Source organism: Suncus etruscus, chromosome 7, assembly GCF_024139225.1.
Source record: "Suncus etruscus isolate mSunEtr1 chromosome 7, mSunEtr1.pri.cur, whole genome shotgun sequence".
NCBI classification, from domain to species: domain Eukaryota; kingdom Metazoa; phylum Chordata; class Mammalia; order Eulipotyphla; family Soricidae; genus Suncus; species Suncus etruscus.
Window position 1 is genome coordinate 53,642,907 of NC_064854.1, and position 15,966 is coordinate 53,658,872.

The window sequence follows — 15,966 nt, forward strand, 5'->3', positions numbered from 1 at the left end:
GCACAAGTGATAAAGAACAGATTAAATTCAACATCAAGAGTTCCAGTTAAGAGTTGATGTGGGCCCAGCCAAGTTCATCTCAAAGATGGAGTAGAAAAAGGTAAAGTTCAACTTTAGATGGCAGAGGTGGAAGTTGGGACAATAGTATAATGGGGGAGGGCACTTGCCTTGCATGTGGTTAACCCAGATTCAACTCCCAGCAACACAGATGGTCCCCCAGCACCACCAGGTGTAATTCCTCAGTGAGGAGCCAGAAGTAACACCTGAGCATTGATGACTGTGGCCCCAAAACCAAAATCACACACACACACAAAGAAAGATGGAAGAGAAGTCAAACTCAGCTTAAAGATGGTGAAGACCCAGCTGAGTTCAATTCAAAGATAGTGGAGGCCCAGTTGAGTGCAACTCAAAGATATAGCAGAGGCCCAGTTAGGTTCAATTTAAAGTTGACAGAAAACCTGGGCGGAGCCTGATCCATTCTGAGGGTGTGCCATCTTGACCCGCCACTGCTGCTGCCAAGGACCAACCTGCCCAGAGCAGCTCAAGGAAAGCACCTCAACAGAGGTGAGCTGACCCTGTCCATGAATGGAGGCCAGAGGAACCTGGCTGCTCCATGGCTGCACACACTTCCTAGTCAATGAACCTCAGCACAACATGTAGAAATCACCACACTACAAGCAAGTTAAGGGGGGGGGGGAGCAACACAGTCCTCCACCATGCATATAGAATGAAGATGGTAACTCTGAAGACCCAAAAAGTACCAACCATCTATTTAGCCTCTCAGAAGATCTCTAAAGTCCTTATATAGAGGATGTTCATAGAACTCAAAGAAAGCATGGAATAAGCTGATAGAATCACAAAGAAGAATTAAGAGGATATGAAAATAGAAATGAGAAAATTCCAAACTGAAATAACAGGCCTGAAAAACTAGGTAGATGAAATAAAAACCTCACTGGAAAGCCTCTCCAACAGAATAACAGTGGCTGAGGACAGAATCAGAGAGCTGGAAGATGAGATGCATAACAATTCCATGCAGCAGACGAGATTGGAAAAGAGCCTTAAAACAAATGATCAGGGGTCAGAGAGATAGCACAGCAGTAGAGTGTTTGCCTTGCATGCAGCAGACCCAGGTTGAACAGTGGTTCGAATCCTGGTATCCCGTATTGTCCCCCTAAGCCTGCCAAGAGCAATTTCTGAATGCATAGCCAGGAGTTACCCCTGAGCGTCACCAGGTATGGTCCCCAAACAAACAAACAAACAAACAAAAATAGAAGTCTTTGATAAACTCAACAGAAACAACATAAAAAACATTAGAATCCCAGAGACCAGTAAGAAAATCCCCATGAAGAATCAACAGTCAAGGACAGAATTGCAGAGAAACTCTCAGAGCTTTAATAGCGCATGTAATCAAATCCTGCATGCCCTAAGAGTACCAGCTAAAAGAAATCCGAAGTAAAGTACCCCCAAGACACATCCTAGTCATGATGATGAATTCCACAGATAGGGATAGAATACTGAAAACAGCAAGATTTAAAAGGGAAATTACAGTCAAAAGAGCATCCTTAAGATTTACAGCAGACCTGATACAAGAAACCCTCATGGGCAATGATGGGATATAGTGACAAAACTCAACAACAAAATGAATACTTTGCCTAAAATACTTCACCCAGCCAGACTCACATTCAGGTTTCAAGGAAGCATACATAGCTTCACAGACTACAAACTAGCCTTAAAAGACAAACTGAAAGTGCTACTTTTAGACAAGACAGACCAACAGACACACCAAATTCCTACATACAAATGACACTAAATCCCATGACAATTATTTATCTCAACATCAGTGGACTAAATGCACCAGTTAAGAGAGTGACAAATAAATCAAAAAGCAGAATCCAACATTCTGTTGCCTACAAGAACATGAATAGTCAGAACAAACATATACTCAAAATCAAAGATTGGAGGACAATCATCCAAGCAAACAACTCCCTTAAAGAAGCTGCAGTGAGGGCCCGGAGAGATAGCACAGTGGTGTTTGCCTTGCAAGCAGCCGATCCAGGACCTAAGGTGGTTGGTTCGAATCCCGGTGTCCCATATGGTCCCCTGTGCCTGCCAGGAGCTATTTCTGAGCAAACAGCCAGGAGTAACCCCTGAGCACCGTTGGGTGTGGCCCAAAAACCAAAAAAAAAAAAAAAGAAGCTGCAGGGGCTGGAGAGATATCTCAGCGGTAAGGCGTTAGCCTTAGAAGCAGAATGACGGTGGTTCGAATTCTGGCATCCCACATGGTCCCCTGAGCCTGCCAGGAGCAATTTCTGAGCATAGAGCCAGGAGTAAACCCTGAGCGCTGCTGGGTGTGACTCCCCCCCCCCAAAAAAAAAGGACTGGAGTGATAACACAGCAGCAAGGCATTTGCCTTGCACGCAACCAACACAGGACAGAAGGCAGTTTGAATCCGGGCATCCCATATGGTCCCCCTAGACTGCTAGGGGTGATTTTTGAGGACAGAGCCAGGAGTAACCCCTGAGCACTGCTGGGTGTGACCCCAAAACAAAAACAAAAACAAAAGCTGGAGTGAGAGGCCAGAGTGTTTGCCTTGCACATGGTTGACCCAGGATGGACTCAGGTTCAACTCCTGGCAACCCATATGATCCCCGAGCCTGCCAGGAGCAATTTCTTTCTTTTTTTTTTTTTTTGTTTGTTTTTGGGCCACACCTGGTGGTGCTCAGGGGTTACTACTGGCTGTCTGCTCAGAAATAGCTCCTGGCAGGCACGGGGGACCATATGGGACACCGGGATTCGAACCAACCACCTTAGGTCCTGGATCGGCTGCTTGCAAGGTAAACGCTGCTGTGCTATCTCTCCAGGCCCGCCAGGAGCAATTTCTAATTGTAGAATCAGGAGTAACCCGAGTGCCACCAGGTGTGCCCCCCCAAAAAAAAAAAAAACAAGCAAACAAAAAGCTGAGTGGCCATATTAATATCAGATGACATAATCTTTAGACTTAGAAAAGCTAAAAGGGATAAAGATGGACATCTCATAATAATCAAGATAAATGTACAACAGAAATCATATTTCTAAACATATATGCTCCCAATGAGCAAAACTGTATTAAAATACAATTGTTGACAAATCTAAAAGAAGACATCAATAGCAACACAATAATAGTAGGAGACCTCAACACTGCCCTGTCATCCCTTGATAGGAAACCAGGCTTAAACCTAACAAGATATACTAGCTCTTAAGAAGAAATGAAGAAAGTGGCCTTATATATAACTATATATATTTTATATTTATACACATATGTATAAATATATATGTATCGATATCTATATAGGGCTCTCCACCCCCAGAAAACTGAGTACACATTCTTTTCCAGTGCACATAGGTCATTCTCTAGAATGACCCATGCTGACCCATAAAACATACCTTCATAAAATCAATAGGATAGATATTGTTTAAACTACCATCTCATATCATAATGTATTGAAATTAAGAGTGAACTACAAAGATACACAGAGGAAAAACTTTAATACCTGGAAATTAAACAGCTCACTACTGAACAACCAGTGGCTCAGAGATGAAATCCAAGAGAAAATCAAGATTCCTGGAAACTTATATATTTTATATATAAATATATATTATACATACTACTATTTTCCTTTATTTCAGTTACTATCCCCATAGAATTTGACAAGAATTACTGACTGTGGGCCAGAGAGATAGCATGGAGGTAAGGCGTTTAACTTGCATGCAGAAGGATGGTGGTTTGAATCCCGGCATCCCATATGGGTCCCGTGTGCCTGCCAGGGGCGATTTCTGAGCATAGAGCCAGAAGTAACCCCTGAGCGCTGCCGGGTGTGACCCAAAAAACAAAATAAAACAAAAAACAAAACAAAACAAAAAAAAGAATTACTATGACTGAAAGGTTTTCAAGCCCTAATAAAAACTTTATTTATGATAGTAAATAAAAGATTCCTGGAAACAAATGCTAATGAAGACACAAATTATCAGAATTTTTGGGACAGAGCAAAATCGCTACAATTCCAGGGGTGGCACAATAGTGCAGTGATAGGGCGTTTGCCTTGAATGCGGCTGACCCAGGAGGAATGGTGGTCAGCATCCCATATGGTCCCCTGAGCCTGCCAGGTGCGATTTCTGAACGCATAGCCAGGAATAACCCTTGAGTTTTTGGTGTGACCAAAAACCCTAAACAAACAAACAAACAAACACATACAAAAAACACAATCCCATTCATAATAGTGCCACAGAAACTCAAATAACTGGGAATGGAGAGATAGCATGAAGGTAGTGTGTTTGCCTCGCATGCAGAAGGACGGCAGTTTGAATCCCTACATCCCATATGGTCCCCCATGCCTGCCAGGAGTGATTTCTGAGTGAAGAGCCAGAAGTAGTCCCTGAGTACTACAGGGTGTGACCAAAAACCAAAAACAAACAAAAAAGAAACTCAAATACCTTGGAGTCAACTTTACTAAAGAGTTAAAGAGCCTACATAAAGAAAACTATAAAATACTGCTTCAAGAAATAAAAGAGGACACTGTTCATGGATTGGGAGGGTTAACATCATTAAAATGGCAATACTCCTCAAAGCATATTTAATGCAATTCCTCTAAGGATACCCATGACATTCTTTAAAGAAGTGGATCACACACTCCTAAAATTCATTTGGAACAATAAACACCCATGAATAGCTAAAGCAATCCTTAGGAAAAGGAATATGGGAAGCATCACTTTCCCAATTTTAAATTGTACTACAAAGCAATAGTCATTAAAACAGCATGGTATTGTAATGAAAACAGACCCTCAGATCAATGGAATAGGCTTGAGTATTCAGAGAATGTTCCCCAGACATACAATCAACTTATTTTCTATAAAGGGGCAAGAAATGCAAAATGGAGCAAGGAAAGCCTTTTCAACAAGTGGTGTTGAGATAACTGGTCAGCCACATGCAAAAAAGCGAACTCAGACCTGTATCTAACACCATAAACAAATGTCCAATCCAAATGGATTAAAGACCTTGATATCAGACCCAGAGCCATAAGGTAAATAGAACACATAGGTAAAACACTCCATGACATAAAGGTATCTTCAAGAAGGAAATGCCACTGTCCAAAAAGGAAGCAGAGATAGACAAATGAAGCTACATTAAGCTGAGAAGCTTCTGCATCTCAAAGGAAACAGTGACTCGTATACAAAGGCCATCCAGGGAATGGGAGAAACTATTCACCCAATACCCATCAGATATGGGCTAATATTTAAGATATACAAGGAAGGGCCAAATAAAGCACAGCAGTAGAACATTTACCTTGTATGCGGCCAACACAGAAATGACCCTGGTTTGAATCCCAGCATCCCAGCCTGCCAGGAGCAATTTCTGAGCATAGAGCCAGGAGTAACCCTTGAGCAGTTCTGGTGTGACCCAAACACAAACAAAAAAACCAAAATAACTGTGGAATACTATGCAGCCATCAGAAAAAATGAAGTCATAAAATTTTCCATACATGAATGAATATGGGAACTATTATGCTGAGTGAAATAAATCAGAGGGAGAGAGGTAAGACACAGAATAGACTCACCCATCTATATATTTTTTAAGAAAAATAAGAAAAATAAAAGGGGCCGGAGAGATAGCATGGAGGCATTTGCCTTTCATGCAGAAGGGCATTGGTTCAAATTCCAGCATCCCATATGGTCCCCTGAGCCTGCCAGGAGCAATTTCTGAGCTTGGAGCCAGGAGTAACACCTGAGCGTTGCCCTGGTGTGACACAAAAACAAAAACAAAAACAAAAAAAAAGACATTATTTTAATAATACCCAGAGACAACAGAGATGAGTGCTGGAAGGACTGGCCCACAGTATGAAGCTTACTACAAAGAGTGGTGAGTGTAGTTGGAGAAATAACTACACTCTATCATGACAATGGTAGTGAGTGAGAGAAGTAGCATGCCTGTCTCGAATATAGACAGGGAGAGGCAAGGGGAGGAGGGAGACAGGGGGCATTGGTGGTGGAAAGGTGGTGTACTTTTTATGACTGAAACCCAACTACAAACATATTTGTAACTATGGTGCTTAAATAAATATAAAAAAAATAAAAGGTAAAAGAAAAAAAAATTGGTGTATACAGTGTCTGAAAGAAAAAATGGAAGAGAAAGAGTGAATGAGAGAGTGAGAGTAGAACAATGTCTGCTACAGAGGCAGGCAGGGAGAAGGTAGAGGGTTGGGCAGGAAGGAAACCGGAGATATGGATGGTAGGAAATGTGCACTGATAAAGAGTGTTATACACTGTATGACTAAAACTCAATCATAAATAACTCTGTAATCTCACAGTGATTCGATTGAAGAATTTATTTAAAATAAGACATCCAACAAACAAAAACCAAAGATGATGGAAATTGAGTTCTACACAATGATATACCACAGGCCCAGTCAAGTTTGAATCAAAGATGGTCTTACTGAATTCACTGTGAAGTTAACAGAGGCCAAGTCCCCTTCACACTGCCCCAGACTGACCACTTCCTCCCCTTTCAACTATAGGAATCTTCCTGCTCCTGTTCCGAAGGTAACGCAGCAACTGCCGCTCTCTGATAAGGCCCACTGACAAGCTACCTCAATGACATCCATCTTTGTCCCAACATCTGCCAGTCATAGGTTCTGGAGATCAGGACATGGACCTCTAATCCCCGGGGAGGTTGAGGGTGCTTTGCCGCTGAATCCAGAAGGTACAATCTGAGAGAGTGACAAGTGCAGACTGGACAAGAGCTGCGATTTGCTAAACTCTCCAGCTTGTGTCTGGGTCAGGAGGTACCATCTTGGGCCTGGGGGTGGTTAGTACAGCCTGAGACAGCAGACGAGCCTGCGGCATCAGCAAGTCAGAACAGCTGCCTCCAGCCCTGCTCAACTTGTAATCAGTGAAATCAGAGCCATGGCCCAAGGTGTGGGCCCCGAGACGCTGGCTCAGCACCCGGAGGACTCAGATCCCACCCGGCGCCTTCCCTCTCAGACAGTGCTGCCTGGTGAACTTGATGCTGCGACAGCATGAAGTAAAGGCTCAGGGGCAGAAGGAATGGCAGGACCCTGGGTTAGAGGAAGGATGGGGGGGATTCTGGGTCAGGGGAAGGACGGTAGCACCCCTGGTCCTGGGGGTTCAGACAGGAGCAGCACAAGAATTTGGGGCTTGGGTCACACCCGGTGGTACAAAAAGGACCCCTGCAGAATTGGGGATCAAATGTGCCCCATTACACACACATGCAGAGCCTTACCTCTGGGGTCTTGCTACATCCCCTGAGCCTCTGCACTAGAAACCCTTCCATTTCTTACCACTGTTTTGGGGCCACTCCTGGTGGGCTTGGGAGGACCATAAGGGTTGCTGAGGATGAGGCCTGAGTTGGCTGCATGCAAGGCCAATGCCCTCCTCACTGCGCCTCACTCCAGGCCCAAGATCACTTTATTTTTATACCTGTCCAGGGCTGGTGAGGTGAGAGCACAATGGGCTTGGGGAACTCGAGCCCACGAACACCACTCAACACCACCACGAACACGACTCAGAGCAGGCCCAAGTGTCATGGGGGTTACAACTGATAAACACAAACTAGTGTTAATGTTAGATCTTAGAATCATACACAGGCTTGAGTCCTGCTAACTTGCCCCTCTGGGCTCCATTCTCGAAGCTTCAATCTCCAGAGCCAGGCTGGGCTGGGGTTTCCAGAAAATTCTAGCTCAAGTTGAGGTGCCTGGGGGCAAGGCACCCTTGGGCCCTTCAGCACATAAAACACATACAATGTGGGCCCGGAGAGATAGCACAGCGGTGTTTGCCTTGCAAGCAGCTGATCCAGCACCAAAGGTGATTGGTTCAAATCCCGGTGTCCCGTACGGTCCCCCATGCCTGCTAGGAGCTATTTCTGAGCAGACAGCCAGGAGTAACCCCTGAGCACCACGGGGTGTGGCCCAAAAACCAAAACAAACAAACAAACAAACAAACAAAAACAACACATACAATGTGGGCCTGGAGAGATAGCACAGCAGCCTTTGCCTTGCAAGCAGCCGATCCAGGACCAAAGGTGGTTGGTTTGAATCCCAGTGTCCCATATGGTCCCCCGTGCCTGCCAGGAGCTATTTCTGAGCAGACAGCCAGGAGTAACCCCTGAGTACTGCCGGGTGTGACCCAAAAAAACAAAACAAAACCCAACACAATGTAACATGAGCCACACATACCTATTACAAATACACTAGCCACTCATTTATAAACACATGCCATGTGTGTACCATTCACACTTATTACATATATATGAACCACTCATACACACATGAACCACCCACTCACATATGTACCACAAACACATGCTACCACATCTACACCACACACGCATATACATGTACCTCCAAAGTACATAAACACACACTTCCAGGCAGGCATGCAAGGGAGCCCCCGTCCATCCCCAAGAACACATTGGGCCACATGGACTCTAACGGGTTACAAATATTCCGATTTTATTATAAATAAAATACTGGTTCTGTAACATACAAAATGCCGAGTGTTGTGCTTGTCCATGCCTGAGAGCAGAGCAGGTGCCAGGAGAAGATGGGGACTTGGGGGGACCCCAGAATGTCACTGCCCAACAGGAGTGACTCGTGGCGGAGGCTCACCAGGTCTTGTCTTAGGTCTTTGATTTAAAAATTAAAATCTCTTACATGACCCCACAGGGCCAGGGAGGGGTGCGGTGGGGCCAAGGTAGGTCCCTCTGCCATACCCAGAACCAGAACAACAAAGCAAAGTCACAGCACACAGCAGACAAAACTGTTTCTGGGTCTTCCTGAGGGGCCACTGGAACCCTGGAGCCCACCACCCTCCATAGGGCACCCACCAATGGCCTCGTCAACACCGCCTGTCCTTTCCTGCCTGCTGTGGTACCGGCCTCGGACCTCACAGGGGGCCATGGGGTTGTGTGACCTGGAGTGGGGAGTAGGGAAGGCACATGCTGGTGATGGGAGGCTGGAATGGACAGTGGGTTGTGCCTGTCTATCCAGAACCAGCCAAATCTGTTTTAAGCTGCTCTTTACTCTCTCATGGGACAAAAGCACTTTCACACAAAAATATAAATTTGAAACAATGAATAGCACCAGTGTGTCAGATAATATAGTTTCTTTCCCTCCCTAGGCAAAGTACAAAGTTGCATAGTGTTAAAAGGCTAGATATAGGTCAGGGGATGGAGTGGGAGAGCGAAGGGACCATGTCTGGGGTTTTGGAGGACCCATAGGGCACTGCATAGAGGGTCCCCCCAGAGAACTTGAGGCAAGGGCTGGAGGTTTGTATCAAAAAAGGAGGGACGAGGTGAAGTAGGTAGCTGGGGCTGAGGAGCTGGGGAATCAGGTGCACTGGGATTTGGCAACAGTGCATCCTGGGGGCTTCTAGAAGGAGGTGCCAAAAGATGCAGTAAAGGCCAACCTTCCTTCTTCCATACCCCAGGGGAGAAAGTGGCTTGGGGAGAGGCTGTGTACAGGGTGTCCTGTGGCCGGAAGAAATTTCCTCAGTTGTGAGATGGTGAGGACCCAGTTCTGGGTTCCCCAAACACCCCTAAAATAAGCTCTGGGGTCGGGGAATAGAGTCTTGGAAAAAAGAAAAAAGAGAAAAACCCAAACCCCAAGATGCTGACTCTGGTGGTTCTCGTCCGACAGCTGCCTTGGGACTCACACCTCCACATGTCCAGGGGTGGACTCGGGTCGGCTGGGGGTGATCAAGAGGAACTTGGAAACCAGTGTCCAGGACAGCAAGTGGGGCACAGGCTTGGGGTCTTGGATGGACCCCACTTGGGGGACAGAGGAGCTGTGGCCAGCGGACCCCGAGTTTCCCCGTGGGTTCACATGTAGAGGGACAGCTGGGACCTCTGTCCCAATGCCCCTCTGGTCTCAAGGACAGTGGTGGGGAATGGGACAGGGGTGTGTGGAGGAGCAGGGTGGTCAGAACAGGGCTGGCTGTGTGGAAGGCACTTGGGCATAGCTAGGGCTTCTCGATGGACGGGGTGTTGAAGCAGCCGGTGGGCAGCGTCCTGCGGATGTCCTCAAGGTTGCGCACATCCCTGCGGATGGCCGCAATGTCGCGATCATAATCCAGCATGGCGGCTTCCTGGCTGCGTGCCTCCCGCTCCAGAGCTGACACCTTCCGGTCCAGTTCGCTGCTCTGCATCTCGCCCTTGGCCTGGTTCAAGAAGCCCTCAATCTCATTCAGCTTGTTCAGGTCCACAGTGTCCAGCTGGCCTGAGGGTGTAAGTAGGGCTGGTGAGAGGGGATCCTCTGCCTGCATGTCCATCTTGCCCTTGCTCCCGGGAGACTTCGCACTGATAAAGCGAGAGCCACCTCACCTGACCCTGCTCAGGGAAGGTGCCTTGGCAGGGGAGGTTTTCTTTTCTTTTTTGAATTTTTGGGCCATACCCAGTGGTGCTCAGAAATTGATCCTGGCAGGCTTGGGATGTTTGGGGTTGAAATTGGGTTGGCCACATGCAAGGCAAATGCCCTATCTGCTATACTATATTATGCCATCCCCATCATCCAGCAATTTGTTGTTGTTGTTGTTTGGCCACACCCAGCAGTGCTCAAAGGTTACTCCTGGCTCTGTACTCAGAAGTCAATCATGGCAGGCTTGGAAGACCACATGGGATGTTGGGAATAGAATTCAGGTCTGTCCTGGTTGGCCACATGCAATGCAAATGCCTACCACTGTGCTCTGGGGGGTGGATTTCTTTTTCTTTTGTTTGTTTTTGTGCCACACCTGGTGACCCTCAGGGGTTACTCCTGACTCTGCACTCAGAAATCGCTCCTGGCAGGCACAAGGGACCATATGGGATGCCGGGATTCGAACCAATGTTGGTCCTGGGTCGGCTGCTTGCAAGACAAATGCCCTACTGCTGTGCGATCTCTCCAGCCCTATGGGTGGTAGATTTCTTTCTTTCTTTTTTTTTTTTTTCCTTTTTTTTTCTAGGCGGGTGGTAGATTTCTAAGGTCACCTGGGAACATTTCATTCCATCCTATGTTTATCTAGGAAATCAGGTTTGTCTTTGTTCTGGGGCCACACACATGACAATGCTGGAAGGTCAGTGTCTCAGCTTAGTGCTTGGGGTCTGTGTACTTCAGGGATGGACCTGGGGTCTCTTTTTTATTTGGCCATCCCTGGCGGTGCTCAGGGGTTACTCTTGGCTCTGTGCTGAGGGATCCCTACTAGTGGATTCAGAAAACCTTGTATGGGGTACTTTAGATCGAACCTGAGCCAGTCATGTGTAAGGCAAATGCCCATACACCCTCACTCTCTCTCTCTCTGGCACTCAAAAGGCTATTTCCACCCACTTTCCTGTCTTTGACAAATCAAACCTTTTCTCGTTTGTTTTGGTTTTTGGACCATATTTGACACACTCTGGTGTTACTCCTAGCTCTGCACTCAGGAATCACTCTTAGTTATGCTTATGGGGTGCCAGAGATGGAACGGGGGCTGGCCATACACAAGGCAAACTAATACCCTGCCTGCTATGCTATGCTCTGACTTCACCTTTTCTCTTTTGGCTAAAAACAAACAAACAAAAAACCCGAAACTGGCCAGTACCTCAGCCCCCCTGGATGAGTACATAAAGGGTGCTGCAGTGTGTGCTCAGCCTGGATGCCTTTCCTTGAGCCTAGATGCCCAGAACACCGTGAGATGTATATCTCACGATGCTGCCACCATCAGCAACAGCAGTTTCACCTGTTTGGCTTTAGGACCCCAAGGGCTGAGGGTACTAGTCGATTCCTGCTCTCAGGTGAGGGAGGCAAGCTGAAGCTCCCCATATCACCCACAATGCTGAGGTTCGTGCAGAGCCCCAGTCGAACTCAGTGCCCCGGCCACATACCAAGCTGTTCTAGGAGCTTGTTGATGTCATTGAGGAGGCTGGTGACAGAGTTTTTGGCCTTCCGCGCATTGATCTCGGCTTCTTGTGCAGCCTGGGAAGCCTGGGGACAAAAGACGTCAGTGACATGAATCCTGGTGGGCCCTGGGGAGATGGGCCCCTCGTCCTAGTCTTGGCATGGGAGCTGATCCCACTTTGAACCTGGGAGGGATCAGACTGACAACATGTATGCGTGCAAAAGATCTGCATATTTGCATGGACAAGACCTATACCGCTGCCCCTTAGTCAGTCAGCCAAGGCCACCCACAGGCTCCCTTGCCAGGTTCCAGGGCCAAGAGCAAAGATGTCCCCCTGAGAAACACATGAACTCAAAAGCATACCAGAGGCTACACACTCCGGCTCACTGCTGTCAGGCCCCAGCCCTGCACCAACTTTTCCCTCTTCCCTGTACCCCATTCCTCTACCAGGCACACCGTCTCCCTCTTCCTTGTACCCATTACCTCTCCTCTGCACCCCATCCTCCTCTTCCCTACACCCACTCCCCTTTCCTAGCTCTCCTGTATCCCATTCCTCTCCACCTTGCACCCCTGAAAAGCAAAATTTTCCTGAAAGCCCTAAGGAAGAGGTGCCTGACCCTTCCGTCTCAGACATCACAGATGTGATTGTGGGTGCTTACCAGGGACCCAGAGTTTCCAGACGGGAATTCCCTGACCTGGGGACTTGTCTCATGGCTACAAAGGACTAAAAAAAAAAAAAAAAAAAAAAAGCCCCAACAACAAAAAGCAGGAAAAATCCCATATGTTTACACAGAGGCACTTCCTGTTTCCAGCTCCCAGTCACCAGCCCGATTTCTGTTTGTTTATCAAACAATGACTGGATAGGGTGACTCACACCCTGCACACCTCACTAGCTACATGGCCCAGCCAGCGGCTGCTCATCTACTCATGGTCACCCCACACCATCCTGGGTGACGCAGCTCCTCACTTCCAGAGGCCCTGTGTCAATTCAGCCATACCCTCATCCCAGAGTCCCTGGTAGAGCCTCTGTCTCACAGGCTTCAATTACCCACTCCTGGACTTGCACTTGTGTCACACTCCAGAAAGTTCTGGAACCTTCCAGAAGTGCATGAGAGGCCATGGGGTTCCCTTTCCCCAGAGCCTACAAAGTTTGAAAAGTTCCTGAGTGCTGAAACAACTCTGGAACCATCAAACTAACTAGTGCTAGGCCCCAGTGAGGACTCTGAGCCCAGACCTTGGTGGGACCTGCCTACATGGTGACCCCAGCCTCAGCCCCACCCCCACTCTGGGGCCTTCAGAAACAAAACCACACAGTTATGGGCTCAGTGGACATTGTCGAAGGTGACGGGCATGTATCACTTCCAAAGGAGGAGGTGCAAGCAGACGAGGGTTCAGTTTGCTGGGGGGCACAGAACTTCCACACCTGCCTGGGACCCTGTGTCTCAGCTTTGAGACTCACAGTAGCTTTGGGAAGGAACTGTGTGACCGCAGGGCTGAATGGGACCACCATTTTCTCCTTTGCTGTAGGTGACCAAGAAATGCTACAGACACAAGAGTGCCAGGACCTGCCCAGCTTGCTGGGATGCTACAAATAGTTGGGTTGCCTCCCCTGCCTGTCCCTGGAAAGCCTACCCACTATCAGCCCCTATTATGCCCAACAGCCCAGAGTTGCCCTCACCATGCCCGCCATCATCATGTCCTGGTCAGCATCGTCCTGCTTCCTCTTCAGCTCCTTCTCGGCCTCCTGGAGTTGCTGGAGCATGTTGTTCACCTCGCTGTCCAGGCCCGTCACCTCGGCGAAGGTCCTCTCGGCTTCAGCCTTGGTGCTGGTGGCATTCTGGGCATAAAAGAGGCGCATGCTAGTGAGCTTAACACCTTGCTCCTGCAGAACTGGTATCATGGTCATTGCTCGCCCCAGAAAGTACTTTCCTTCATGTCCCGTGTCCTGCTATGAGGAGCTAAGCAGGGTCCTCTTTCTACCTCACTGTACATTCACATAGATGTTTTCATTTTTGTTTGGTTTTGGGGTTATACCTGGCCCTGGTCAGGGTTGAGTCTTGGCTCTGGGTTTAGGGGCTTAGGGATCACTCTTGGTAGGGTTCAGGAAAGCACAGGGGATATTGGGGATCAAACCCAGGTCAGCTGCATGTGAGACAAGTGACTGACCATATGGAAATGATTTGTTTGTTTCGTTTGGGGGCAAAATTTTTTACCGTCAGGCTTAGGTGATTATATGGGATGCCGTGGACTGGAATCAGGTAGGCTGTATACAAGACAAATGCTCTACCCACTGTGTTACCACTTTACTTTAACTTCCGAGCTGCCAAGCATAACCAGGAACAAACACTGGTGGTGCCAAAATGGTGGTATCTGAACTCCCTCTCACCCACCCACTTTCTAACGCAAAAAGGACATGTGATTCCAAAACTGGGTTCTGAAACTGAATCCTGACACCTCCTTTGGAAATGGTTTTTCAGTGACGCAAAGATTTGACTCCTGCACTATGGAGAACCACCACCTATGAACACTGAATTAGGAACAGACTGTTCCTGTGAGTGAATCCCAAAACCAAAACCAAAACCAAACAAACAAAAGGCTTTTTTCTGGGTAGAAAAAGCAAGTTGTCAAGGCCCTCGCCACAGAGAGATTAAGAGCAGCAAAGTAAAATTACATAAGAAAACATAGGCCAAGACTTTTTGGAGGGACCGAAGCAGAACCTCAGAGATGCAGTGCGCCCTGGAAACTGGACTCCGGGGTCACCTGCTGGACGGCGCTTGCAATCCGCTCAGCCTCGTGTGCCTTGGCCTTGGCCTCTGAGGCATCGGCAGCAGCATTGCCCAGTGCCAGCTGCGCTTCCCGCGTCTTCTCAGCTGCCTCTGCAATGGTGCGGTTGATGGCCGGGACTCTGCGCAGGGCCTCCTCAGCCGCCGTCTTATTGTCATTCACCCGCTGGTCAAAGTCTAAGAAGAATCCAGGGAACATGGTGGGGGGAAAAGTTTCAGCAGTTCTACAGGGGTTTTGTGGGCAGCTGCTGTTAGGTTTTATCAATAAAAATGGGGCCGGAGGGAAAACAAAGAAACCCAATTTGAGGGGCTGGAGCAATAGCACAGTGGGGAGGGGGTTGGCCTTGCATGTGGCCAACCTGGATTCGATCCTCAGAATCCCATATGGTCCCCTAGGCACCAGCAGGAGAGCTTCCTGAGTGCAGAGCCAGGAGTAAACCCTGAGCATTTCTGGATGTGACCCAAAAACCAAAAGTAAAATCAAAATACCCAATATAAATTAGCAGTCTAAGAGGAGGAATTTTCTTGATAAACAGCAATTTCAGAGCTGTGAATTCTCTGCTGCCACATCTGCTTTCACATTGTCACACACGAGTGTGACAACACCACCAACTCCACAACCTCAAATTTACTGTTTATTTTAATCCATCTTTTTTTCCCCTTGGGGCCCCAATTGGCAGTGCTCAGGGCTTCCTCCTACTCTGCACTCAGGAATCAGAGGTTCTTGGGCCACCATATGGGATGTTGGGAATTGAATCCCGTTCAGCTGCATGTATGGCAAGTGTATACGATCATGATAGCCTCCTCTTCTCCCCATTTTATGATGGGGATGATTTTTTTTTTTGGTTTTTGTTTTTGGGCCACACCCGGCGGTGCTCAGGGGTTACTCCTGGCTGTCTGCTCAGAAATAGCTCCTGGCAGGCACGGGGACACACACACACACACACACACACACACACACACACACACACACACACACACACACACACACACACACACACACACACACACACACACACACACACACACACACACACACACACACACACACACACACCGGGATTCGAACCGACCACCTTTGGTCCTAGATCGGCTGCTTGCAAGGCAAACGCCGCTGTGCTATCTCTCCGGGATGATTTTTAAGTCTTACTAGTGCTTCATAGCTATTTTTGGTCAGAGTGGGTAGGAAATAGTCATTCCAACATATGGGCTGTCTTAGGTACAGAGAATTTAGTAGAGAAAAATTAAAAAGTTGAAAGCAACAGGACCTAAGAACTGTTCCAAA

General features: G+C 47.6%; 1 protein-coding gene across 1 annotated transcript in view; it reads right to left on the minus strand.

The window, feature by feature from the left end:
* Window positions 1-8,484: 8,484 nt before the first annotated feature.
* The window catches only part of LAMC1 (laminin subunit gamma 1), a 67,044-nt gene continuing 59,562 nt past the window's right edge, over window positions 8,485-15,966 (minus strand). The window contains 4 exon segments of the mRNA XM_049777578.1: window positions 8,485-10,265; window positions 11,885-11,984; window positions 13,577-13,735; window positions 14,659-14,858. Coding sequence (XP_049633535.1) covers window positions 10,009-10,265; window positions 11,885-11,984; window positions 13,577-13,735; window positions 14,659-14,858 — 716 coding nt within the window. The 3' untranslated portion in view covers window positions 8,485-10,008.